At 48.4% G+C, this 25352-nt stretch overlaps 1 protein-coding gene across 1 annotated transcript in view; it reads right to left on the bottom strand.

Annotated features, from left to right (window-relative positions):
• Window positions 1-1021: 1021 nt before the first annotated feature.
• The window catches only part of BAZ1B (bromodomain adjacent to zinc finger domain 1B), a 41120-nt gene continuing 16789 nt past the window's right edge, over window positions 1022-25352 (bottom strand). The window contains exons 8-19 of the mRNA XM_085078686.1: window positions 24981-25119; window positions 24390-24520; window positions 22954-23065; window positions 16430-16528; window positions 15832-16009; window positions 15192-15377; window positions 11656-11803; window positions 10005-10152; window positions 7789-7907; window positions 5395-5543; window positions 3648-3751; window positions 1022-3124 (exon numbers count right to left, since the gene is read on the bottom strand). Of these exons, the coding sequence (XP_084934812.1) occupies window positions 2758-3124; window positions 3648-3751; window positions 5395-5543; window positions 7789-7907; window positions 10005-10152; window positions 11656-11803; window positions 15192-15377; window positions 15832-16009; window positions 16430-16528; window positions 22954-23065; window positions 24390-24520; window positions 24981-25119 (1880 nt within the window). The 3' untranslated portion in view covers window positions 1022-2757. The remainder of the gene's footprint in view (window positions 3125-3647; window positions 3752-5394; window positions 5544-7788; window positions 7908-10004; window positions 10153-11655; window positions 11804-15191; window positions 15378-15831; window positions 16010-16429; window positions 16529-22953; window positions 23066-24389; window positions 24521-24980; window positions 25120-25352) is intronic.

Consider the following 25352-nt stretch of genomic DNA (forward strand, 5'->3'; position numbering starts at 1 on the left):
GTGGCAGAGCCCCGGCTGCCCACCAAGCCCCTGTGCTGCCCTGCCAGGTGTGAGGACAGCTATTTATAGCCCTGCACAGGACACTGATGCCATGGAGGGGCTGCTATAAAAAGCAAGTCTCTGAAAAGGTCTCGGAGCAGATGCTGCTGCGAGATTTCCATGCTGAGGCCTGGAAATGTCCCAGCTGGAGTCAGTCAGATTCACCCAGGTCCTGTTGCAAAGAGAACAAGCCAAACCACCTCCTGTGGAGAGGGGATGAGGCTTCTCCAGGGAAAACAGCATCTGTCCACTGCTGAGAGTCTTCAAGCCCTCAAACCCATCAGGATTTCCCTGCCCAGCAGCACGAGGCCTGGCTGGAACACTCTCAGCTCAGATCCAGAGCGAGGAGGAGGATGAAGACATGCAGGAACCCTCTGCCTCCTGGCAGAAACAAGCAAAGCTTTGGCCAAACCCTTTGTGTCACAGCTGTGGGCTGTCACCAGCACTGGGAGCATCACTGCCCTTGGAGCTCCAGCTGTCCCTGGTGGGCTGCTGGAGACCAGGATGGGCGCCTGGGACACAGCAGCAATAATCTTCACTGCAAGCATGGCTCTGGTGGCAAAACACACTCCAACAAGGGAAGAGGCTTTAGGGGCAGCCAGGCCATGCTGGGGTTAATCAGCAGAGACACATCAGCTCCCCATCACCCCTTGTAATCCCACCAGGGGTAGCCAGTGCCAACCTGAATGGAACAGAAGGACAAGTGTCACACTGGCAGCCTGCAGGGGACAAGGAACAAGGATTGCCACTCTAGGGGCAGGCAGAGCCCAGCCTTGTTCCTTGTCACTGGGGAGGGTGACAACACACAGGACCACACCAGCATATTCTTGGAGGCTGACCTTTTCCTGACTCACCATTCCCTTACTCCACAGCTCCATTCTCTCTCCAGAAATGTCCGATGGCAGCTCTGGCAAGGCAGAGGCAAACCATCTCAGATAATCACACACCAAGACAGGGACTCAAAGAACTCACACAAGCCAGGTTTACAAACACAAGTACATAATGTTTATTCTTAAGTTTCCAATTTATTACAAGTACAGCCCATTGCAGAAACCCCCTCCCCCCCAATGACACTGATTTTTAGAAAAGATACAGTTCCAAAGGTTCCACCATGTAGGACCTGCAGGAAATGTTCTCTAGGAAACAGGACAAAACTGCCTCTGAAGGGACGTGCGAGATACAAATGTCAGTGCGATTCTGTGGGGCAGGGAGTGAGGCTGGGGAGAGGGAAGGGGCTGGAAACCTGCCTCATCTGCAGCCATCAACAGTCCAGAACTGAAAACAAATACCTGTTTAAAAAAACCCCAAACCTAAAAAGTTCACAAAACTAGGCTGCAATTTGTAATCGATGATTCTTTTCTTCTCAAATCCCAGGAGCTACAACAGCTGCTTTTGCTTTTCTGTTACAAAACCAGCACTGAACAGCCCTGTGGCCCATTTGTTCCAAACCAAACACATCTGGGATAAGAAGTTCAAGCCCTGATTGTATGATCCAAACCTGTCATGATGGAGAGGAAGAGAGAATGAGAAAACAAACCCTTTTCTTAGGGAAAAGTCAGCATCTGGGGCAGCAGGAGCTGGTGCTGGGCCGTGGCACAGGAGGGTGTTACTACAAAATGTGGTGAGAGTGCGGCTGAGAGGGACTGGGATCCCCCTCTCCCCCCAAAGTCCCCTGGTGTAACTCCTGCTTACTGGTAGGAAAATGAGTTTTAAAGAGGGGGGGAAAATATAAAGCAAACACGATTTTATATAAACTGTACATGTGCCAAAGCAAGACAAGGGTATCTTACAGGTGTTCTTTGTACAAGATCACAGCTAGAAACAAGCCACTTTCAACTAGAAAATTAATTTAAAAAGTTACACAGCACATGTTTCTGCTGCTCCCCTGGCCTTGGAGCTCACCCCGGGCTTTGCAGACACCCGCACTCTCCAGTTTGCTGCTGGCACTCGGGGCATCCAAAGAGCTGCGTGACTGCATGCACCTCCAGCTGAGCAGGGAGCCTCCTCTTGGCGTGTACAGGTGGGGAGCTGAGCTCAGAGCCCTCCTTGGACTGAGACTTCCAGGGATTGCTCCCCAAGGAGAGGGGAAAGCAGGAGCACCTCGGAGCAGTGGTGTTGGGATGCTGGTGAAAGCCGGACTGCGGAACACCTAAGTGCTTGTTTGCCCCGTGCAGCCCGGCACCGGGGCTCGGAATTAACACCATATAAATATATACATACAAGCCCGAGCAGCCCATTGGCCTGATGGCACCCAGTCCTTCCATGGAGCAACATGATCCCCCCCTGCACCAGCCTGAGGGCTGGTGTGCTCACATCACCGGCAGCACAGTCCCACTGCGCTCCGGCTGCTCGCAGAGGGGAGGAAGCGACTCATTCCAGGAAGCCAAGAGTGCCTGAGCTGGAGCAGGCTTGGTGCTCCTCTGTCCAGCCAGGCTCAGCCAGGCCTTCCCCTTGCCCTCCCACCTTCCCCTCCTGGCAGGACAGACTCGTGAAGGGCTTTGTGGATTTTGCAGAAGCAGTAAGTCATCAGCCCTCAATGGATGACCAAATACTTGAGGAAATTGCAGAAAAATTAAAACTAGGATGGGCCCAAGGGAAGGTTGGATTAATAGAGAAGTGCCCGCTGCTTCTCAACTCCCTCCAAACAACCCATCCTGCTGCCTGGCAGCACCAGACGGCCTGCTCCAGCTCTGGCTCTCCCCCTAGCCTCCCCATCCCTCATTTCTTCCTTTTCCGCCCCCGGGAATGTTCAAGGGGCTCTGACTCACTGTCCCCTTCCTGTTCCTCCAGTCCCTGGCACCTGGCAGAGAGCTTCTTGCGTTTCCTGCGTGCATACGTGTGGCCTGGCAGGTGTTTGTGCACCATGTCAATCAAACACTGCTCTGTCTTCTCCAAGCAGGACAGTACGTGACTCCCGTTCTGGTTGTAGCGCTCGGCGTTGGAGAACACCTGCTTCATGTCGGAGAGGAACTCCTGCACGGAGCGGTAACTGCCACAAGAGCACTTGCTCTGCATAGTCTGGAAGTCCATGGGGTTGCTGATGACCTCAAAGTAGTCTTCAGCTTCCTCTGTGGTCACTGGCTCCCTGCCAAAGGAAGGGTCACAGGGGTAGGAAGGGAATGCCAACCCTGGCACCACTGCAGAGAAGTGGGGTCCCCCCCACCCCTTCGCCCCCGTGGCACCCCTGACCTGCATCCCCACAGTGGTGCAACAAGCCCAAGCAGTACCTCAACAGTGGTACATGTCAGCCCTATGGCACAGGAATGGGAAGGACAGGAGCCCAGGGAGCTGGTTCAGGCAAGGGGAAGGTCTGTACCTTCCCTCAGGCACATCATCTCAGTGCTCCAAAAATCCTGAGGGCAGCAGAAAGCACCCACCTCCTGCATCTGCCCCTTGCCTGCCACCTCAGAAGGGCACCATGTCTTCAGTACAGCTGAAGACTGAGAACATGGTGAATTCTTCTGGAGCAGCTTCTTCCCAGATGTAACTTGCTTCTGGAGTCCTACGTCTCCCAGGTGGATCTGGCAGGACTGCATCACAGCCAGCCCACATCCCCACACTGCCTGCAGCCAGTCCTGCCCACAGAAGAGGAGGCCACTTGCCCTCACCTGAAGGGCCAGCTGAAGCGGTACTTGATCAACTTGCTGAGGATTTCCTCACACTTCTGCAGCTCGAGGTTCTGGCGACGTGCTGTCCTCTTTGTCTGAAGGACCTGCCCACACAAAGGGTGTTGGTAAGAGGAGGGAACTGCTACAGGCTTTGGGGTTCAACAAACAACCCTGAGGCCAAAGGAGCTGGTTCTCAGCACAGCCAGGACATTTCTTCCCTGTGAGCATGGCGAGGGGCTGGCACTGGCTCTCCAGAGGAGCTGTGGGTAACCCATCCCTGAAGTGCTCAAGGCCAGGCTGGACAGGGCTTGGAGCAATCTGGTCTAGTGCACAGGGGCTGGAATGAGATAGATTTAGTGCTCCTTCCAAGCCAGGCCATTCTGTGATTATGACATGCAGCGGCAGCTTGAGTTCAGGACAGGAGCCCCATCCAGGAGCTTGGTGGGAAGAGCTCATGAACTGCCCAGCTCTCCTCTGGGGGCAAGCAGCTTTTTCAAAATTAGTTTGAAGACAATATGGCCACAACAAGCACCTAAAAAATAAATGCCAGCAAATGGAGAATGTGAATTCCCTCCCCGTGCCTTCTCTGAACTTGTGGCAGGCAGCACCCGAGGCAGAGGGAGAAGCACTTGTGCTGCCGTTCTGCCCTGGCAGAGCTCACTGTGCCATTCCAAATCCCAGGGAGCAGCTGGTGCCCCAAGCGCTGCTGTCCCTGTGCAGGCTCAGCACAAGGTCAGTCATGTGCCTGGGGACCCAGCACAGGTCACACCCAGCATGGGGACATCCCCATGGCTCCCAGAGCACAGCTCATGGGGTATCACTGCTGAGAAAACACTGAATGACAGGAAGGCTCCACAGCACAGGGCACTCACTATCCTGACCCAGCTCTGGCCTCTTCCCAGGACAAATGATAAATCCTGTCAGTCTTCTTCTCTGAGCCAGTGTGCTGTCAGATACTCTGACCCAGCTGTTCCAGCAAGATTTTCCCCACTGGAATATCGCTCTGTGCTGGCTGTGGCTGCCTATGCTGGGCTTGCTTGCCCTTCAGTGTGTAATACAGACCACAGGCCAGCCCCCCAGACCTAGCATGAGCAGCAGTGATGAGCAAGGAGAGCGACAGGACACACCAGCACTGCTAGTGCTGGTCAGGGGACAGATGGCAGGTCTGCAAGGCCTTGTGACGTGGCTGTGGGGCTGGAGAATCCTCATGTATCACCCGTGGCGTGTTGCTTCTCAGAGACAGTCGCTGCAGCTCCCCCCACCCAGCACACACAGACTGCTCCGTGCAGGAGCCTATGGTTTTATTCTTTAAATGTCAAGTGAAACCTAAACCAGCCAAATTATGTCCTGGAAGTTGGGGAGTGACCATATGGACAACAACTGTCAGAAAACGGCCAAGGCTGGGGAGCAAGGGTCCAGCATTGCTGGCATTCCCTGGCCATCCAGGACCCCCTCAGTACCCCCACCTCTCAGCAGAGACATATGGATACTATTTAAAACCCTTTAAACAAGCTGCAGGCTGCCTGCTGCTCAAGGGGACAATGTGTGAAAGCGGCTGGGGAGGGATGCCTGGCATATCTGTGCTCCGTTTGTAGCGGGCCCTTAAGGATATGTCTCCTTTGTTAACCCAGCCCAGCCCGGGCTTCCACTAGAGTATTTCTCTGTGAAGGCGAGGGAGGAAGCGTGCCACCTGTTTGGTTTATAACTCACGATGGGAGCAGCCTCCAGGGAGCAATTTGGCTCTTACCAGCTCATCAATGTCTGCGCCGTTGACAGGTGCCGTGCGCTGCCGGGGTCCCCGTGCAGAGTGCAGTGCCTGCTTCTTCCTCTGGTGCCTTCCCTGCCTCGAGGAGTACATGGAGCCCTGCTTGCCCCGGGCTGCCTTCCTGGGCCTCACTGGAACAGATAAGCCATGGGCTTAGAGGATGGGGTGCATCTAGTAGCACAGACCACCAGCCGTTTGCCCCTGCACCAGGCTGAGCCTCTCTCACACTGATGAGCCCAGGGACCAGCGGGCCTCGTGTCAGCTGTGCTCTCAAACCCTCTCCAGAGGGAATCTGTGGATCATCACCTCGGGCCCAAAGAGGCCATGGCTGGCAACAGCCTGCTGCTAAAGGGTGCTCACACAGCAGATCCTCAAGCTCCAACAGAGCATCCAGGGAGCTCCTGGATCATCTGCTGCAGGTCACAGCAAACCCCTCTGCCTGCAGTACCAAGAGACCCCAACACATTGAGGCTTGAGGGAGAGACAGGGAAGCAATGCAATGACAGATGGTTATCTCAGTGTTGCAACATACCCTCTGAAAGCACTAGGAAAAGAAACCTGGAGTTTCCCCACTTTTCTGCTGCTCCCTTGCTCCACACTGTTTTGGGGATGGGTGCTTTTCCAAGTGGCCCACAGTGGGATAAGCCAGCTGGCAAACCCCCCCCTGAGAAGGGAACTGTGTGCAGGGGGAGTGTCGAGTTACCGCAGCCAGGAGCTGCTCCACGTGCTGCAAGTGGGAAACAATGGGATTTTATTCCCCAAGACCGGGGCTGCCGCATTACATCCTACAGAAAGGCACTTGACTGATTCTGCCTGTCAGAGCTCCACACTGTTGGCAATGCCAGCATGCTGATGCACTCTAAGTTTCACCCATGACTCTCTGTATGAGGAGAATGTGCTTGCCTTCCCAAGTCAAACCCCTTCCACCTGATCCCAAGTCCTTGAAAAAGCTGTATCCAGCACACTGCATACCTCAACTGCAGTCTTCTGATCCAGCCCCATCCCATAAATCATCCTGCTGGGCCCCCCATGTGGAGCGTGCAGCAGGGCTGCAGGACGTCTGCCTGCTGTCACTCTGCTTGTGTGTCAAGCGTGCAGCACATGCTAAATGTCTGACAATCCAATATTCTAGGTTAGACCCCTCAGGATAAACGCCATGAGGATTAATGTGACTTCTCTATTAAAACAAAAGTTTTCCACAGTGACCTTTCCATGCTAATGCTCTTCAAAGCCAGGGGTTGCATTTAGCACTTTATTTTTAGTGACTGCAACCCTCTTTTGCTATTGTTTGGAAAGCTTGGCTCAGCTCCTGCCTTGGCCATGCAACACAGGCTGAACACACTCCAAGTGTGGACATGGATATGCTGCAGGACAACAAGCAGTGTGCATAGCAGTAGTATCAGTGAACCTCCCTGAAACCAGAATAAAGCAAGGGAATCAAGGCCCAGGCCTGGATGGAAACCCTCAAAAGAACATGGGATAATCCTCTGGGTCCCAGGCTCTGGATTCCATCTGCCATTAACCTGCAGTTAATGTTATGTCAGTCAAGGACAGTTTGACAGAAAGCAAATGCTGGCACTGTGCCATTCTCTGACTGAACTTTTCAGCACAGCAAGTTGCCCAATTGACACTGAATCAAATTCCCCTAAAACCAAAGTTTGGGGAACCAAACATATGGTAAAAATGTTTAGGTGAAGAAGCAGCCACTGAGGAGCCTAGAAAACAGTCTTTTACTCCTCCCAGCTGCCCAGGATGCTCCAGTTACCCCAAGTGGTCTCTGCATGCAACCAAAGGGTGCTGGTGGTCCAGGCCACACTACACCTGGTGCACTGTGCCTTCCCACTGGAACAGAGAGAGGAAGTGCTAGTCCTCCTATTTCAAATGCCTCCTTGACAAATCGCTAGAAGTTCTGCATTTAAGGGGTTATGAACTGGTGGGAAGGAGAAAAGCAGGGCAAGTGGGCTATGGTGGGAGCTCCATAAGCATTTAAATGGCTTCCAGTGTACAACAAATCCTGTAGGCACAGAGACTGTCAATGCCCAGAACTGCTGGTGCTGCTGCCACCCTCCCACCCCACTGCAGCCTCTGCTGATCCATCTCAGCCCTCGGAACAGCGTCATCAATGTCCCCAGGGAGTGGCTGGGCAGTGAGCAGTTTTAATCTTTGCTAGTGCTGACCCCATCACAAAGGGCCAAGGGTTCAGTCCAGCTCCCCAGGCAACCACAGTACAACCACAGCCCTCCCCTGGGACATCTTCCAGTCTTACACCTGCTCTGCGTGAAGAAAAGCACAATTCCCAAAGAGGATCAGTACTTTCAGACACTTAAAAGCAGAGGGTTACTATTTTCTGTTATTTCCCTATGGTCAAAGCCTTACATTTTAGTCCAGCAACTTCGTAGTCTTCTTCCTCCTCCTCTTCCTCCTCAGCATCTGGTTCATCAGAAGCTTCCTCACCTTCTTCACCTTCATCTTCCGCAGAATCCTCTGCATAGTTTCTGGAACAAGGCAGAATGTTTGTGGTATGAGAACCTGGGCATCAGTGGTCCTGAGCCCCCAGTACTGTTTGGGCCACACAACAAACACCAGGCTCAGCCCAAAACAGTTTGCTAAATTCCAGAGTACCAAGCTGTAGCTACAGCTCAAAGAGCACTTCCCCAGCTGAACATCTGGGCTGAAAATCCCCAGCATCTGAATCTGGGTATTTTTTGGTATTCTAGGCACCATGACCATGGGACAGTGGATTTTAAGACTGTGATTGCTGTGTAACTACCCTTCCCTGAAAGGATGATCTACTACTCACCCCACTCTGCAGGCCTGGCCTAAGGAGTTTCAACAGAGGGGGATTTTTCCAGCTGGACTATTTTCTCTATACTAAAGTAAACAGATTGGCTTCCTTATATTATGGAATAAAGGTCAGTGAGCAGAGCATCAGGCTCCTCATGTGCGTAAGTCAGAAGCTACCCAGACTCCCTGCCCAGAACATCCTTGCTTCTCACCTGTGTCTGTTCAATCATTCATATATTCATAGAATGGTTCGGGTTAGAAGGAACCTTAAAGACCTTCTTGTTTCAGTCCCCCTTTCATTAGACCAGGATGCCCCAAGCTCCATCACTTCCAGGGATGGGGCAGCCACAGCTTCTCTGGGCAACCTGTGCTAGGGCCTTACCACCTTCACATGGAATCTCTTCCCAATATCCAGTTTAACCATGCCCTCTGTCAAGTGGAAGCCATTCCCCCTTGTAAATGGATTAGGTCAATTAGGTCACCCCAAAACCTTCTCTTTTCCAGGCTGAACAAATCCCTCAGTGCTCCATCCCTCATATCAGCTAGGTGGCCTCCTCTGGACTTGCTCCAACAGGTCAGTGTCCTATGCTGGGGATCCCTGAGCTGGGGCAACACGGCAGGTGGGGTCTCATTCAGACCATTGAAAACCAGCAGGTTTTTAATTCAGACCATTAAAAACCCACAGGCAAAAGGGGACACAGGCAAAGCTGCTGTGGGAATCTCAATCCCCTGGAGAAAGAGGATCTTGAGCAATAAAAGAAATAAGCTTCCACAGCAGAGGGGGTAAAAGATCTCCCAGGCTGACATTCTTTTCCTACCTCAGCCAGTTAGACAAGAGCAGAAAGCAGGTAACAGGACAGGTGTTCCCCACCTGATGGCTCTGGGCCAGTAGCCGAGCAGCTTGCAGGTGACTCTACCACATCAAAGTAACTATGATCTCTGGCCAGAACAGCTGCCTTTAAGCCTTGTCATTTCTGTACAAGCCTGAGGAACACTTAAATGGTGTCCAGGGAGTAAGTAATACTTCTAAGGCCATACACCACCTGCATGGTACAGGCTGGCACATCTCTGTTGTGCTGTTGCTCTGCCAGGGAGGATCTGTCAGCTCCTTCTGCATCAGGTACCACTTGTCAGCCTCACCTCCCTGACACACGGGGAGATGTAGCACAGTCACCATCAGCATGGGACACACTGTAAAATGCTTAAATTCCAGCTTGCAACTCAAAAAACCAATCCCACCCCTTGCTGTCAGGAGGCAACTACTTGTGCCTGCCACACCTCCTCAAATCACGTTCCCTTTGTCACATTATAAGGTGCTTCTGTCTTGCTAAGGTTATCAGGTCCAGGAAACCATCAGAATGGTATTTTGTGGCCTGATTTGTAGTAGCAGAGCAGGGACTGAGCTGCAGCCTGGAGTAATGTCTGCTTTAACTTACAAGAACACCTCAGTAATCCAGCCCAGGGACCCAAAGAATTGCAGTGCCACCAATTACATGAAGAAACAACCCAATCAGCTGCTCAAAGGAAACAACAATCCTTAGTGCAGCTCATTTGGGTGCGTGTTTTGCGCATGTTTTTGTTTTCAAACCCGAGTTATTTATTAAAACTCTTGAACTTGTAATGGGTCAGTACAACATAGGCGTGTTAAACTCCCATTCTGAAAAAAACTGCTTTTCTATTGTTCAGTGATGCTTTAACTGGATGATTTCAAACCTTTTAAAGGGGCTTTGCTCCAGGCTGATTTGGGGTGTGTGAAAGCAGGGCCAGCACTGTGCTGTGACAAGGCCAAGGGCGGGAGGGTCACTCACCTGCCTCGCGAGCTGCGCCGGGCTGTGGAAGGCTGGCATGCTGGGCACTGCCACTCCCCATCTGGGATCTCATAGAGTGCTGGCCGCAGGCAGAACAGGTGGAAGGCCTTGTTACACTCATCACACAGGATCAGCTTGTCGTCCTCACCTAGGAAAGTGCAGCTTACTTGTAACAAAGCCACAGCCTCACTCAACCCAAGAGGCAGATGCTGCTGCAGCGCTGGAGGGCAGGACTAAGCAAGAGAAAGATGCAGAGTCCCCTCTGAGGGCAGGGACACTTCCTCTGATGGCCTTTCTTGGGGATCCTTCCTTCTGTCTCACCACTAGGTTTATGAACAGCAGCATTTAAAAATAAACAAAGTCCCTTGCCATGTGAAGATTTCACTGGAGGCAAGGATAGAAACCTGCCAAAGAGGTTCCACCCAGACAAACATTGGGAAAGTTTGCTGCGAATATGCCCCAGAGCTGTAAGCTAAAAATTCAGCTATTCGTGTTCTATGTTTAATCTGGTTAACCTACACAGTATCTTCTTTCTACTTAGGGTAACAAGGCTGTGCTGAAAATCAGTATGCAGCAGGACTAGTCTCTCTCTGTGCTTCCCACTGATGAAGGGAAACAGGGAGACAGTCCTGAGCCAGCTTTCTTTTACAAGTGAAAAAAGGAAGTGCAGACGGCTTGCCAGCATGTCTTTCTCTCACATCCCAGCTCTTAAACTCTGTGAAACTATTCTGTTAGTCTCAGGTGAGGCCCTCCCCTTAATTCTGCCTAATATCCCCTCTCAGCAGCAGGTAGTTTTGGCACTGGTTTGGAATATCCCTGAGGCTCTGCAGTGAAGGAGGATCTCACACCAATTCAGCCCTTATTTCTCTGAAGGGGTGGATGGCAAAGCCTTTTGGTAAACAAAAGCTGCCCAGCACTCCCCTGAATTCTTCCTGTCCTCATTTCCCACTAGTTTCAGCAAATATAAAGTGGTGAGGCAGAATGTACCACCAGGCTCTTTCCTCCAGGCTCCCATCCAACAGAAGAGGTTATGGCAGAACAAATACCAGCACTCCATCTCTGCTGACACCCCTTCTACTTCCCCCTCCACCTGGAAGACTCTAAAGCCCTTCATTCTACAGTGTACAAAGAGAAACTATCCCCTTGCCACCTGTATGTTGACTTCCCCAGCTCACTGAGCAGTTCTGCTCCCACTCTGGCCTCAGAGCAGCAACATCCCACCTTGCTTTCCCCATAATAACCTTTCCAACCTCTCCTCGCTTACTCCTTCTCTAAAAGACAGGATTAACTGGCAAGGCTCAGAGACCCAAAGACCATTCCAAAAATGAAACTATGGAATGGACAGTGGCACAAGTGTTCCCAGAAGGATTTGTAGATGACTTTTGTCCAAGTACCCTAAATATCCAGGGGATAGCAGCTCTGCAATGTTCTGTGAGACTGTGTCCTGGTTTCATAAGAATAGTTTACTGGAGTCAAGGTCAAATGTTTCTGAGAGATCAGTGCTGCTGACTGTAAAACCTGACATTCAAAACGTAAAATACAGCCACAGTCAGAGTGACAGCCTACAAGGACATGTTGCCTAAGCAGAGCAAAGAGGTGACAGCATCCAACTGTTGCACAGGCAGGACCTCTGTGGGGCAGGAATGCGTACCTTTCTTGCGACACACTTTGCATCTGGCATTCTCTGCTGACATATCCCACTTGATGCAGGCATCCAGCATTCCCAGCAGCACATGCATACGGGAGAAGGTCTGAGCCTCACGGATTGCTGTCTTCCACTTCTCCATGGCTGAAGCAACCTGCAGACAGACCTAACAGCTTACAACAAAGCACAGACACAGCTCCCTGCAGTCTAGAGATGTTTTCATATCCCTTAGGTAGGGCCCTTTATAACCAAAGCTCAAGTCTGATGTTTCTTTCCTTCTGTGTCACCTCAGCAGTCCTGACTATGGGTTATCCATATCCAGTCTCCCTGGAGCAGACAGTTTGTTCCTAACAGTCAACTGTTTTGCATTTCACGGTCAGGCTGAAACAACCTACGTGAACTCCACTAAATTCTTTCTCTGAAGGTCTAACCCAAATAATCAGCAGGCTAAGAAAATAAAAGGCAGAAATGTAGCACTGTAAAATGTAAAAGTTAGGGAGCAACTGGCAATCCGAGTGGAAGAAGGATTGGAGTGGCCTGTGCTGCCCTCCAGTGGGTACCACAGAGGCACCTGGGTATCAGCAACACCCTTGTGATCCCCAAGCTGCCCAGCTGCAATCACACTGCACTGGCATTTGGACCCCCAAATAGGAAACCAGCTTCTTCTCTGAGACAGAATGACCTCAGTGCATCTGAAATTCCAGGAGCTGGGAATGAGGATGACAGCATCAAAGCTGAGCTTTGCACCAAGGCAGCTGCCAGGGTCTGCACACAGCAAGGCCAATGGGAAACCTCACACCCAGCTCAGGATGTTTGGAAATACCATTTTGGTAAATCGGAAATACAGCAGGACAGAATTTATCCAGAGCCATGTCCCAATCCAATGGTAATCCTGTGCTCTACAACAATGAGGTGATGGCCCAGACATGACAGGGACATAATAGGACTCAAGTTAATGTTCTTCTACCCCAGGAGAATGAAAAAACAAACAGTGAAGTGTCAGATGGGAAAATCTAAACTCTGCAGCTGACAGCAATTTGGGAGCCAAACAAAACCCAGGAGTTTTGCAGAGTTGCACATTCTCCTCTGACTGAATTTGAGGAAGCACAGCATATATTAGATGCTTGGAAAAACACACAAACTGTTCTGAAATGCCAACATCCTTGCTGCCATTGCTGGTGTGGATCCTGGAGAGCCACGGGAGACAAATGGAAAGCTGCCCAGCCCACTGTGAAGGTTACCCAGCTCTGTGCTATTTCTTTGCAGAACATTGTTGAGGTGCTTCACATACTGTGTAATTGATTTTCCAAGGAACTGTTCCATGGGTTTTGCTGTTAACATACTGGGTAACTATTGGGCCAAGATAAATCTGCAAAAGCTGTTGGCAAGTTTTGCTGAGATATTTCTCCCAAAGTCTGTGGAATTTAACAGGTTTCTAGCCTTGCTTCCCAAGCATCAGGAGACTGTGGCATTAGAGCAGCACCACTACCAAGGGAGTTCCAGCTGCCAACAAGGCAAAATGGGAGACTGGAAGAAGTTACTTAAATCCCCTCCTGACTAGATAGGAGCAATCTAGCAGGAAAAACAAAACAAAAAGCAACCCTCAAAATAAAAAACAAGTCCTCAGTCACTACTTCAGGGTAACAAAAAACACCTTCTTTGGTAAAGGTGGACAAGCCTCCAGATAGAAAGGTTCTCATGTGGTGTCCTGAGCTGACAGAAATCCCTCAGAACAGCTGAAACTGGAATTGCTTGGTTGTGAAGCCACCCTTTGGGGGACTGTCTGCAGGTGCAGACTGACTCTCCCCTTGCACACACTGCTGAACTCAGGCCACAGGGATGATAACCTACTTGGTAACCCACCCATATTCTTCACTCTGCCCAGGCTGTTGTGATGCAATGCCATCCTGCAAAGAGGTCACATATTCCCTGTCCAGACCTGGGACAGTCCAGCACACTACTGCCACTGGAAATGGGAATGTTTGCATCAACAGAGGCTACAGACTGATTATCAGGAGGAGCTATAAGCCAGGTCTCACTGCAATCCTTTGCCACTCAGCACTGTGAGCTCCAGAGATACAGCTGAGCCAGCAGGAACCGTTAGTATAGACAATTATGCAAACGGGTGCCTGTTAAGCCTGTTAAGCCATAACTTGTTTCTCATAGGGAAAATGAGACATACCCATACCACAGGGCTACAATTCTTCCTCTATAGTCTGGAAGTACACTGAGTGTGTTTTTCCAGTGCGGCTATGCTGTATTTTACCTGCTATGTGCTCTCAGTGCAGTTCTGGCTCAAAAGGCTTCATAATTCTTGGCCTGTGCAGATTTTTCTTTAGAACAGTCTGCCTAACATTCAGGGATTTTAATCAGATAACTGTATCTAAGAACTAGGCTGCTCTTTCCCTTTCAAGGCCATCTGTAAAGGTTTCTGCTTTGGTAAAAAGAAAGCATCTTCCAGATAAAATGAGATTTTGGAAAAAAAAAAAAAAAAAAAAAAAAAAGAAGCCAAACCAACAAACAACTCCCAAAAAGTTAAACATGCTTATACCACCACAAAGGTTTAGAAAAGTCTGACCAAGATAAAGTAAGCACCATACTGCATAAATAAGTGTTCCAGAGAGATTGGCAGGACACTAAAGCCAGTGCTCAGAGGGAGACCTGCACAATGACACACTGGGACTGTGATGGAGTAAATCTGATGCTACCCTAGGTGTGCCCTACAGGTACAGTCCTCATGGTTTCAGCTGTAAGGCAGATAAGCATAAGGCACAATTTGGTGCTGCTGTAGAAACAGAAAATGTGCTGATCCAGGCCTTTTCTGCCTCAGACCTTACTGATTTTACAGTGTTCCATTCTGTTGAGAGCTTTCAAGATACGGCATCCTCCCATTGCCCTTGCACTTAGGACGGAAGATTCAAAGCTAGCAAAGTTTAAATATTTCAGGACAACTGAAGAATGTGAAAATTTCTAGTGTCTATCCAAATTATCCTGCTAACACAGCAATGGCACAGCCTGGTAAAGACCTAATGTTCAAACAAGGGTTCAGCATACACTGAGAGGAAATTCAAAAACACCCCCACAGATTCACACAAAAAACCTACCCCCAGCACCAGCCACAGAATCCCAGAATGGTTTGTGTTGGAAGGGTCCTTAAAGATCATCTTGTTCCAACCCCCTGCCATGGGCAAGGACACCTTCCACTAGCCCAGGTTGCTCCAAGTCCCATCCAACCTGGGCTGGAACACTTCCAGGATGGCGCAGCCACAGCTTCTCTGGGCAACCTGTGCCAGGGCCTCAGCACTCTCACAGGGAAGAACTTCTGCCCAACATCCAATCTAACTCCACTCTCTGTCAGTGTGAAGTCACTCCCCCTTGTCCTATCACTACATGCTCTTGTAAATTAGTCTCTCTCCACCTTTCTTGTCTGCTCACTTCAGGTAAACACCTGATTTTTTTTTTTAAGTTGGGACTTTCAAGTACTTCTGCTGATCCAATTCTCATATTGCAAGACTGAAACAGAGCCCTGAAGTGAACAATACCTTGGCTTCTTCTGCCATTTTCTTGTCTTCATCGATCTCCTCAGCCTTGGCAATGTAATCCTCTCCTTGGTGTTTCCTTCTTTTCTGCTTGGGGGCCATGAAACCTTGCAGAAACTTCTTAACAACACCAGCCTGAAGTGCAATCACACACTCTCCAAAATCCTTTAGGCTCTCCAGTGAGTACACCTGTTGGGAAGAGCATATGACCCCGTAACAGCTGGGTAGGACTCTCTCTGCTGCTTGAAGTGGGTCTGCAAATGGACACCTGTGGTACCTAATGCAGAGTGGTTACCTGCCACACCTAGTTATGGAATCAGCACATTGCTGCTGTCTCAACAAGACATGCTGGCTTTGATACAGAAGATAAAAATCAGCTATGGAGTTCTGCTCCATGAAGAAGTCTGTCATGAGGGTATGGAAACAGGACAACTGAACTGCTATGCAGGACACTCAGCTCCAACATCATGACCCACCTACACCTCAAGCCATCAGCTGTGTAATCTTGAAATAATTGTTTAAACGAAGAATGAGAAAGCTGACTTCCTGCTCCTCTTGTCTGAGGAGAACAAAAGACTGAAGACCTTCCACAGAAAGTATCATCTCACACTTGTCTTGTTCAGTACTTTGCCTGTTCACTCACTTTTGCTTCATATTCTGGTGTCACATCAACATATCCCAGGCCTCCCTTCTGCAGCCGCGTTGCGACCTCAATCAGATCACTCCGGAGGTAGTTCAGCAGCTCCTGGTTGCCATCACAAGATTTGAGGCCCAAGTTCTGTTTCCGAGCCAAATGGATGGAATGTGTGATGTCCTGATACCTGGAAAATCAAACCCAACCTTTGAGTATAGGCAGAGCCCAGCCTGGGGAGCTGGGCAGGCTCCAGGACAATGGTCTCCATCTGGAGCTATGAGCTCCACCAGTGCAGAACGTTCTTTGAAAGACACATGAAAGCACGTGGCAGTTCTAGCTCAGAGCAACCAGCATTGCCTTTGTTCCTGGTTTTGAGGAGCAATTTAAAGACGGACAGAACCTCCTCACTGTTCGGTGTGTTATTTATCAAGAACCTGCAGTTATTGCCCAAGAAAACCAGCAATTACTCAACCTCAATGTCCTCCCCTCTTAAGCACAGAAACAAGCAAAACCCAGCCTGGGATGCTGCCCCAGGAGTGGCAAGGATTGCTGTGCCAATGACATGCTTTCACTTGGAGAAGGCACACACAGAAAAACAAAGGCTCACTTTTTCTCCAAGCGCTCCTTGAGCTGGCTCTCCCTCGCTCCTTGGGGGTGCAGGCAATCCAGTAGCTCATCCAAATCCTTCTGACTGTCACAGAGAAACCTGAAAGACAGAAAGATGGACCAAGATCACATCACCTAAGGTATCTCTGTGGTAATACAGTTTCTTCTTCTAAATAGTTCTCAAGGATCAGGAGGCAGGGATAAGAGGTAACCTACATATCCTGACCCTACAGAGCAAGTGAAACACTTCCAGGAATGCTGGTTGAAGAATTCTGACTCAGGTTGGCCTCGTTTCAAGGTCCCCAAATGTAGCTAATTCGAGGGTAAGAAAAATAGAATCAAAATAAACACAGAACTGGTTTATAGATGTATTTTCCCCATTAAGTTTATTAAAACACTGGCACTTGAATTTAGTCATCTACCCCAGGGATTCCATTCATTGCTACTCTGCAGTTGGTTTAAGTGATCTGAGCATCACGTTAGATTCATTACAAAAGACTAACACATTATGCACTGACAGCATGGCAATTTAATCATATTTTCTTTCATTAAGCATATTTTCTTCCATTAACCAGAAGTCCCCAGGTTAAAAAGGGGATGTCCTGGCTGATCCCACAACTGCTACTGCTGGAGCAGTGCCTGTGCAGGCTCTGTCTCTGAAAGTGCAGAAGTCCTCCCAGACTTGAAAGCGTAACTGCAGAATTTGAAAACCATATTCATCAGCTTGAAACCTTCCTGCTCAGGAATCCTTCAGGACAGCAATGGCCATCAGCAGTTAGCCCAATCTAAAAGGGGAACACTTTTACAGAGTCCTCTAAATCAGGTATTCTCTCTGCAATTCCAGAGTACAATCATGTTTGCATGCTGGGTTGTACATTTAAATTAGTTTCAAGACAGCCTGAAATTCTGTGCTTTCCTTCTTTTCTTTTCAACTCTATTCCAGGAAGCCATGCAGCCTCCTCACCTGACAGGATGGGGATTCAACCTGAGCTTCAGAGCTTCTTCACAGAAAATAAGACTAATTCTGTATCTTCTAGAAGAAGACTCCTCATTAGAAGAGAGAAGACAGGAAATAGGAGAATCAACCTTATATGGAAACAACTGCAAAGGACCACTCTGTGATCCTTACTAGAAGACTCCAGATCTAATCTTTCTTCTTGATGAGCCAAGCAACACCTAGAGAATGCTGCTGTTGTGGCTCCTCTTGGAATAGCAAACTCCACAATGCTTATTTTTCTGGCAGAATTACTTACTGAATACTTATCTGAAAGTATTTCCTAATTTTAGTATGGTCCTTAGGGCAATGGCCTCACAATTTGCATTCAGCTAGGGAATTCGTTACTCTAATAGAACATACAACTGATGGTTCAGCCATGGAATAAAAAATGTTTTCTTGCCAGCCACGTGCTTCAGTACATCTGACCCTGCAGAACATCCTCACTGTGCACGCAGAGATCAATACCTTTGGGCACCACTACCCTCTGCACCCCTCCCTGTGGAACAGGACAGAGCAGCTCCAGATATCCTTCACCCACTAGAATCTGTCACCACCTGGGAATGGCACAAACCATACTCCAAACCATCTGCCCTGCACGTACCCAGTACAACACATCCTGAAATGGTTGCCCAGACTGTGATGAAACATCATCAGACACTCCTGGTGATACACCATGGAATCCAGCTAGAAAAATATCCAAGATGACTGTGCCTGAGCTTTCCCTGCTTTCTCCCATGGAGGCAAATCAAAGGGCTGAACTCACTGCACTGTTTTGTCACACTGTAAAAAGGAAAGGCACTGGAAACAGTTGTCATGTAGCATTTGTATTCTCCAGTACTCTGGGAGAAGACAACACAGGCTGCTGGGCAGCTGCAGAAAGCAGCTCCCATCCTTTTAAGAAAGCCAGAGTTAAGCCCTGGCACAACTTTATTCCTGCTGAAAAGGACATGGGACAGGGAAGGAAAGAACACCTGCAACAAATATTTAAGTCTTCCCAGTTCACCCTCAGAGTAAGAACTGGGATTTCTGGCAGAGGGAACTGATTTACCTAAGCCTGAACTCAAGTCTCCAAAATACAAACATATCAGACACTGTGTTTGATTAGCGACCCCTTGCTGCTCCATACAGCCACAGCTCCTGCTTCCCAAACTAGCTCCAGGCACTCCCTACCTGTAAGAACCACCTGCACCTCCACCTGGGGCTGAACCACCTCCAGGATGGGAGCACGGACATGGTAAGACAGGGCTGGCATTTTAAATGGGGGAGGCAAAAGTAAGTCTTACAGAGAGGCATGGGAAGGCAGTTAGTGCCCTTAATGTGGCTTGACACAGCTTAATCACACTCTGCAGAGGGATGGGAAAGCTCCCTTTGGGAGAGTCAAGACCAGGTGGAGGTGTTCAAACTGATTTACAAGGGCGAAATCCTGACTGGTGTAAGGGCTTCCTGCATTCCTAATGAAGAGCCTAGATTCTCTGCTGACAGCACAAGCCAACAGAAGGGTCAGCAACCAAAACAGAAGTGACAAATGGCACAAGCATCAAGTCAAAAGGAGCTCCCAGTATTCACTCAGGATGGACACTCCTACCTGTTCTCAGGCTACAGGCTGCAAGAGACAGAGGAAAGTCTAAAACCTGTACTAGGGAATGACGAAATTGAGAGGACAACATCTAGAGGAGCCCAGGACCAGTACCTGCTCTGGAGGGTTGGTGGAAACAGGGGAACTCCATCTGTAGAGTATAGGCGTGAGAATGGAGTCTGTCAGCACCCACTCATGGTTAACTCAAATTGTCTGCTGAGGGGACACGCCATACCATGCTGAATTCCTAATAGATGAAGAACAACGGGAGTTACTCTGCAAAGATGCCACTGCTTCCAAAATTCAACTCCTTTCTGACCAGGATGAGCAAGAAGTGTCCTGCACACTAATATCCTGCCAAAGCTGTGATTCCCCCTTGGCTCTTGCAGGAAAGACCAGGATGTACACAGCTCACAAGCACTATGGTATGGACAGAAACTTCTTCATGGTGCCCAGAACAGGGAGATTTTTTAATAAGGATCAACATCCATGCAAGTGTGCCCAAGGTAAAGAGAGGGAGTGGTCCATCTGTCTGGAAAAGACAGAAGTAACCAAGTGTTTATGATTCTGCACTTTTAGGACAGAACATTGGACCCTCTTCTTTTTGGGGACAAAGTACTGAAAGCAGAATCACTTCGGTGATATTTTTTGTATGACTCTTGATGGAAGTATAAATCTATTTCTCCCTTTATCAGTGTGCCTTACCAGCTCCCATCCTCAAGGAGAAAAGGGGCAGGACGGTGAAACACAACTATGTAGAGTTTATTTGGTGTTTAATTTCAAAATCTCATCACTCTAAAGTATAAAAGGGTAAAGCTAAAGATGCTCTATGTGCACTGTGAGGTAATCAATCCCATGTCACATGTACCACTAGGAAAAGAGATAGACAGCAAGACTTAAAGCAGAACACAAAGAAATGAAACTTCCTACACACATGCCAACATTATGAGTTATAGCTGGACAAGTCCTTGTATCCAAACTGGGCATGGAGATATTCAAGGACTTCGGTGTGGATTTAGGCCTCCTCAAACTGTCCAAGGACTATGAGCAAAAAGCAGCCAAGAAGGGGAATCTTCCATAACCATCTATGCTTAGAGGAGTCCTTGAGATCAGTGGCAATGGCCTCAAAGGAAAATACAGGAATAGGAATACAGGTTTCCTCAGAGGGAAGTACCAGTTCCTGCCTATCCACTGAACAGCTCCCAGGCTGTCACTTGGCTTTCTGTGGAAGCTTACATGTAAATGGTGGCAGCTGTCAGACAGGTACTTAGCAAACAAGCTCTCAGCAGTTCCAGATCTTTAAAGAAAAGCCTTTCAGCTAAGGGAGCTTACTGCTTAGCTGCAGGCATGGCTTTGGGTGCCCTGTCAGTCAGGGAGAGGCAGCCAGCACAGCACAGCTAGAAAGGGTTATGTGTCCTTCGAGAAACTGCCTGTGTGCCTCTGCTCATGGTCCATGCCTGGCTCAGATCTTCCACCTGCACTGCTGCACCTTGCACTGCCCCTGGCTAGCAGAACAGTGCACACAGGCATGAGACCCTTGTAAAAAACCAGCGAGTGCTGTGACTGTCAGCACTTACAGTACTTCCTTCCAGGCATGAGACAGGACAGAAATTAAGGACAGTGTGCTGTAACAGCCAGGCAAAAAAACCCCTCCAACCCAGCTCAGTGTCTGATGTCTGAGTGGCCAAAAGGCAGAGTTGGTATGCAGTGACAGTTTTTCCACCTGCCCCTCCAGACTGCATCTGCTGGTTTGAGGACTCCCCTGGGTGCCAGGGCAATTACCTTTGTGCTTCCTACTCCTCAATGAACTCCCCTCTCAGCAATTTGTCCACTGGTGCTTTGAAGAGGTTCAACTCACAGATCCACAGCAGCTGGTAGCAGCCAGTTGTGTATCTCAGCTGAAGCCCTTTCCTCTCTATTTCAAAATAGCAATTTGCTAGCTTTTATTTCCTGATCCCTTTTTTCTCTATCAAAAAAAACCTCTTTAGGAGACTTCCCCATTTGCCTCTAGCATTACACTCTATCACCCTAACATACAGATTTGGAGTATTTCTGTAATTTATTTAGTATTTCTTAGCCAATTATTCACTCATGCAAAGAACTTCCCTCTTCTCCTAAGGCAGACCCTGTAACAACAGATTTTGTGAAGCAGGATTGCTCTCCAAGGGGAAAATTGTTTTGCCCTTTGTCTGTATTTGAGTATAGCACCCTTTTTATTTCTTTCACTTAGACTCACCACAGGTTTTAAGCAGGCTTTCTTACTTTTAACAGGCTCCTTATCCTGATATGAACCACACTCAGAATGTTTTGTTACTGCTGCTGTAGTTTTGTTTCCAAGTTCCTCGACCCTTTTTTTCAAAGGCAAGAGGCAGCACTTGCTCTGACCATTTAGAATGGAAATTTTAAGGCAAATCTCTTTCAAAGTGTTTTGGGCTTCTGGCTGCCACTTTAAGCCTTTTATTTTTTTTAAGAAGCTTAATTCTTTTTGTTGCTTTCTTTTATAAAAAAGGAGAATACCATCCATGATGGTCACTCCATACAATGCAGCTCTTAATGACAGAATATAACTCAGCACTGAGTGTGTCCAGGACCTGGTTCCAAGAGCTGCTCCTCCCAGGCTGTGACTGGTTACTCCATGCAGCACTCCTGACTCTGTCACCACACTGATCTCCCTCAGCACGTTGTTGGGAGTTGCCAATCTGACTGAGCAGATCAAATACTATGCTTCTCCTAGCTCAGACTGGAGTCACAAGTTGAAGGAATTCTGCGTTAATTAACTCATCCAATTTGGCTCTATGGTGCCCTCAGTGTTAGCAATTTGCACTCTAAATTTAAGCCAGTTTTCCTTACAGAATTGGTCCTTCTTCTGGAACACACCTTGCCATCTCTGCTCAATGAAGGTCAAGTGTTAGAGGAGGCAGTTAGGAAGAGCAGAGGACTTCCCTGGGGATCACACTGTCTTCCACCACCCCTTGTGCAGCACCCATTCCCCAGGAAAGCCCAATTGCCTGAATTTTGGCCACATGGCAAAGGCCCAGACTGGTACCAGGGTGGGGATTTGTCATGAGAGGATGGGGCAGTGAAGGAAAGCACAGGAACTCTGTAATCTCCCATGACCTGCTGCTGTGACAGAGAAGGGGCAGAAAAATACCAAGAGTCAGCACATAATGCTGATGGTTCAGATAAACCAAGACACCCACAATTTCAGCCTCTTTTACAGTTCCTGGCGGGGGAGCAGGTACATGTTTAGAAAGTAGTTCTGACTGGCAACTATTTGAAGATGAGTTCAACTCTGTTTATCAAAGACCAAGCAACCCCATTCTATGTGTCAGCAGTGGAATTCCAGGGAACAGACACTGCTAAGCGGGGAGCTGCAGGAGAATATACTTTGTGACAGCTATCCTCAGGGTTATCTAAAAAAAAAAAACCCACAATCTTTCACAGGTAAAGCTTAGCCAGGGTCTTCTGGCATGGGGATATTGCTGAGCACTCCTTACTTCACAGAGCAATATTCAACAAAGGGGAATTTCTTTAAGGACACTGGTACGGCCAATTACTGGAGTAAGTTACAATGAAACCTGCTCAAAGCTAGATTTGATTCACTTAGACACTGCTTGGCATTGGGAAGCATTAAAGGGATAACTGGCTGTCAACATGGAAGAACAAAGTACTTAAAAAGCAGTATCTCAAAGAAGCATTTCAACAGCTTAATTTATACTGGCTTTGTGTGATTGATTAGGTTGAATGATGGTTCCACTGGCTCTTGGACTGGCTGCCCTGTTAGCAGGGCAGTAATAGTGCCAGTAATAGAAGGGTGGGGAGCTGCTGAACCAACCCAATTGCTCAGCACTGAAAGAGGAACAGGTTTTTTGTAGCACGGTCTACCAAAATCAGTCTAGATTCCTTGACTTCTACACTTTGACTACTTTGCAGCCATAAAAGTGTGTGTTACCATAAGTTCTGGCCCTGCTTGGGAGTGGTGGTCTCGGCAGGCAGGTCTGTGGTGGGCATGGAGCGGGGCAGCTTGCTCCCTCGGCCGTCACTGCCTGCGGTCTTCCGCTTCTCTGCAAGAGAAAAGCACAGGCTCAAGTAGATTCCTGAGCAGTATTCCTATTATTCCAAATACATAAAACTTGTTTCACATTTTAGCTGTGTACTGACAAAGCACTTTGAGAACCAAAGGAGGTATAAGCAGCATGTGTTTCTATTTCTGAGCATCTCAGGCGACACTCTGACATGAATTTAAACCTTTGCTCATTTAGACCTTTGATGGTTAAGTTTCCAAAGAAACAAGCTGAAATCCTGCCCATTGGCTGGGGCAGCAGCTGAGAGATGAAAACACCTGGAAACAAGGAGTTGTACAGGAACACAGCTGGTCAGTATTCAGCAACAAAATACACCCATGGAGGAGCTTGTAATGATGCACCTCCAGCTCAAACAAGACACATGTGGGTGTAAAGTTACACTGGATGAAGGTTTGCCCTGTTCCATTCCTCTATAGGTGTCTAGTCTGTCCCTTGTTTAAGACAATCCTACCAGGTGAGGGCTTGGATCTAACTCCATGAGCTCTCCCATGCAGGATTGCTGCAGACCGACTCAGTGCCAGAATGTCATGTTTCAAAAGCAAGAAATGATCAGGACTGAAACTCAGCTGAGTCAGATTATTGCAGAGTCTTCTGTCCCAAGAACTACTTCCACACAGAAGTGCTGATTTTCCCTCTGTACGGATGGATTTTTGTGCCTGTTCAAGCTTGCTCAAGCTTGCCTGTTCAAGCTCCAGGATCCAGGCTTCAAGTCAGCCAGGCAAAATCACAGAGGAAGCACTAGAAGTTCAGCAAGTCCCCTGCACCTCACCTACACATTCAGCAAAGGTGAACAGCAGGCTGAGAGGAAGTGCAAGAGGGATGTTTGCCAAAACAGCCTCAATCAGCAAAGCTGTGGGTATCTAACAGACTGCCCTGCTTGTTAATATTCCACAGGTTGATCTGGGAGTCTTGGCACCAGTGGAATATCAGCACTGTGATGGATATCCTCAGTCTGCAGCATAACTGGCTAATTGTGCAAGGGTCTGGCATGCTGCAACTCAGCAGGGTCACAGTGAACCAGAGGGATGATATCAACTGGCATCAATCTCACTGCTTATAGGAGAGTAGACTATCCCATAGTCCTTAGGTGGGACACTCCAGGCAGTCTCCAGACCTGCAGCAGCAGAAGGGAAATATCACTGGCACCTCCTGTGTGCAGACTTCTAGAGTTAAAATGAGGCTTAAAAATCAGAGTATCCCCTTGAAAACACTCAGCCTAGACAGTTCTCTCACACCCATTACTCCCTTCCAACAGCCGAATCAAGCAGAGAAAAGAGCCTCAAGAGAAGCAGGCTGACTGTACCTCCAGGGCTGTGGTCCTTCTTCAAATCTTCCTTTTTCTGGTGGGGAAGGGTGAACCTGTAGTCTATACTGTCATGTACCCAGCCTTTCTCAATAAACAAGCCAGGAACCTCATCCGAAAACAGCCAGTACCTGTAAAAAATGTGTAATAATAGGTACCTGTTCTCCTTTTCTGGCTAGTTACACACACACACACACACACTTTTATTTGCACTGAGGGGAGAAGCATCTGTGTGCTCAACTCACTAAAAGCTGAATGCATGCGTATCTTTATATTAGCACAGCTGAGAAAAAGGGAAACTTTGATTAGAATCCATTCCAAAAGCATTCCTGTGCAACAAACGTGAAAAAAGAAAGAGAAAAGATTGTAATGAGCTTCCTGAGCAATGCCAGCACTCCACTAGTCCTGGGAAGGCCTCAAAAAGCTGGGCATGTAACCAGACACTACACTCCATATACACAAATAATTCCCCCTTCTCTCTCCTCTGCAATTCCATACATCCTCTCTATCAATCCCTTCCCGGAGGATGGTATCTGACACAGCCCCTCTCTCAGGGCAGAGGTGGAAGCTCATGGTCATTTCCTTTCCCACCTGTTATGATTCCTATCAGTGCCTATTGGGGTTCTGCGCATCACCAGCTTGGCTTTGGCAATTCCATCCTGGAAAGTTTTCTCAGCGGCAGCTTTATGCCTCCGGATTCTTTCTTCCTCTGCTTCTTTTTCCATCCTCACTGTTGGAATCAGCACAGAGCAGCATTAGCTTTCCTTTATTGCATTCAGACATCAATATTGTCTTTGATTTTACTACACCATGGGGGTAAAAAAAAAGTTTTATTGGGGATTATAGTTAACATTCTTTTAGTACAACCATACACTCTTCAGCTTACTTTCTGCCCACCATTCTAAAAGGAAAAAAAAGGAAAGAATTAAGAAGTCAAAGGTGTAAGGATGAAGAAATCCTGGA

Source organism: Lichenostomus cassidix, chromosome 19, assembly GCF_008360975.1.
Source record: "Lichenostomus cassidix isolate B80296 chromosome 19, HeHo_3.0, whole genome shotgun sequence".
In the NCBI taxonomy this organism is placed as follows: Eukaryota; Metazoa; Chordata; class Aves; order Passeriformes; family Meliphagidae; genus Lichenostomus; species Lichenostomus cassidix.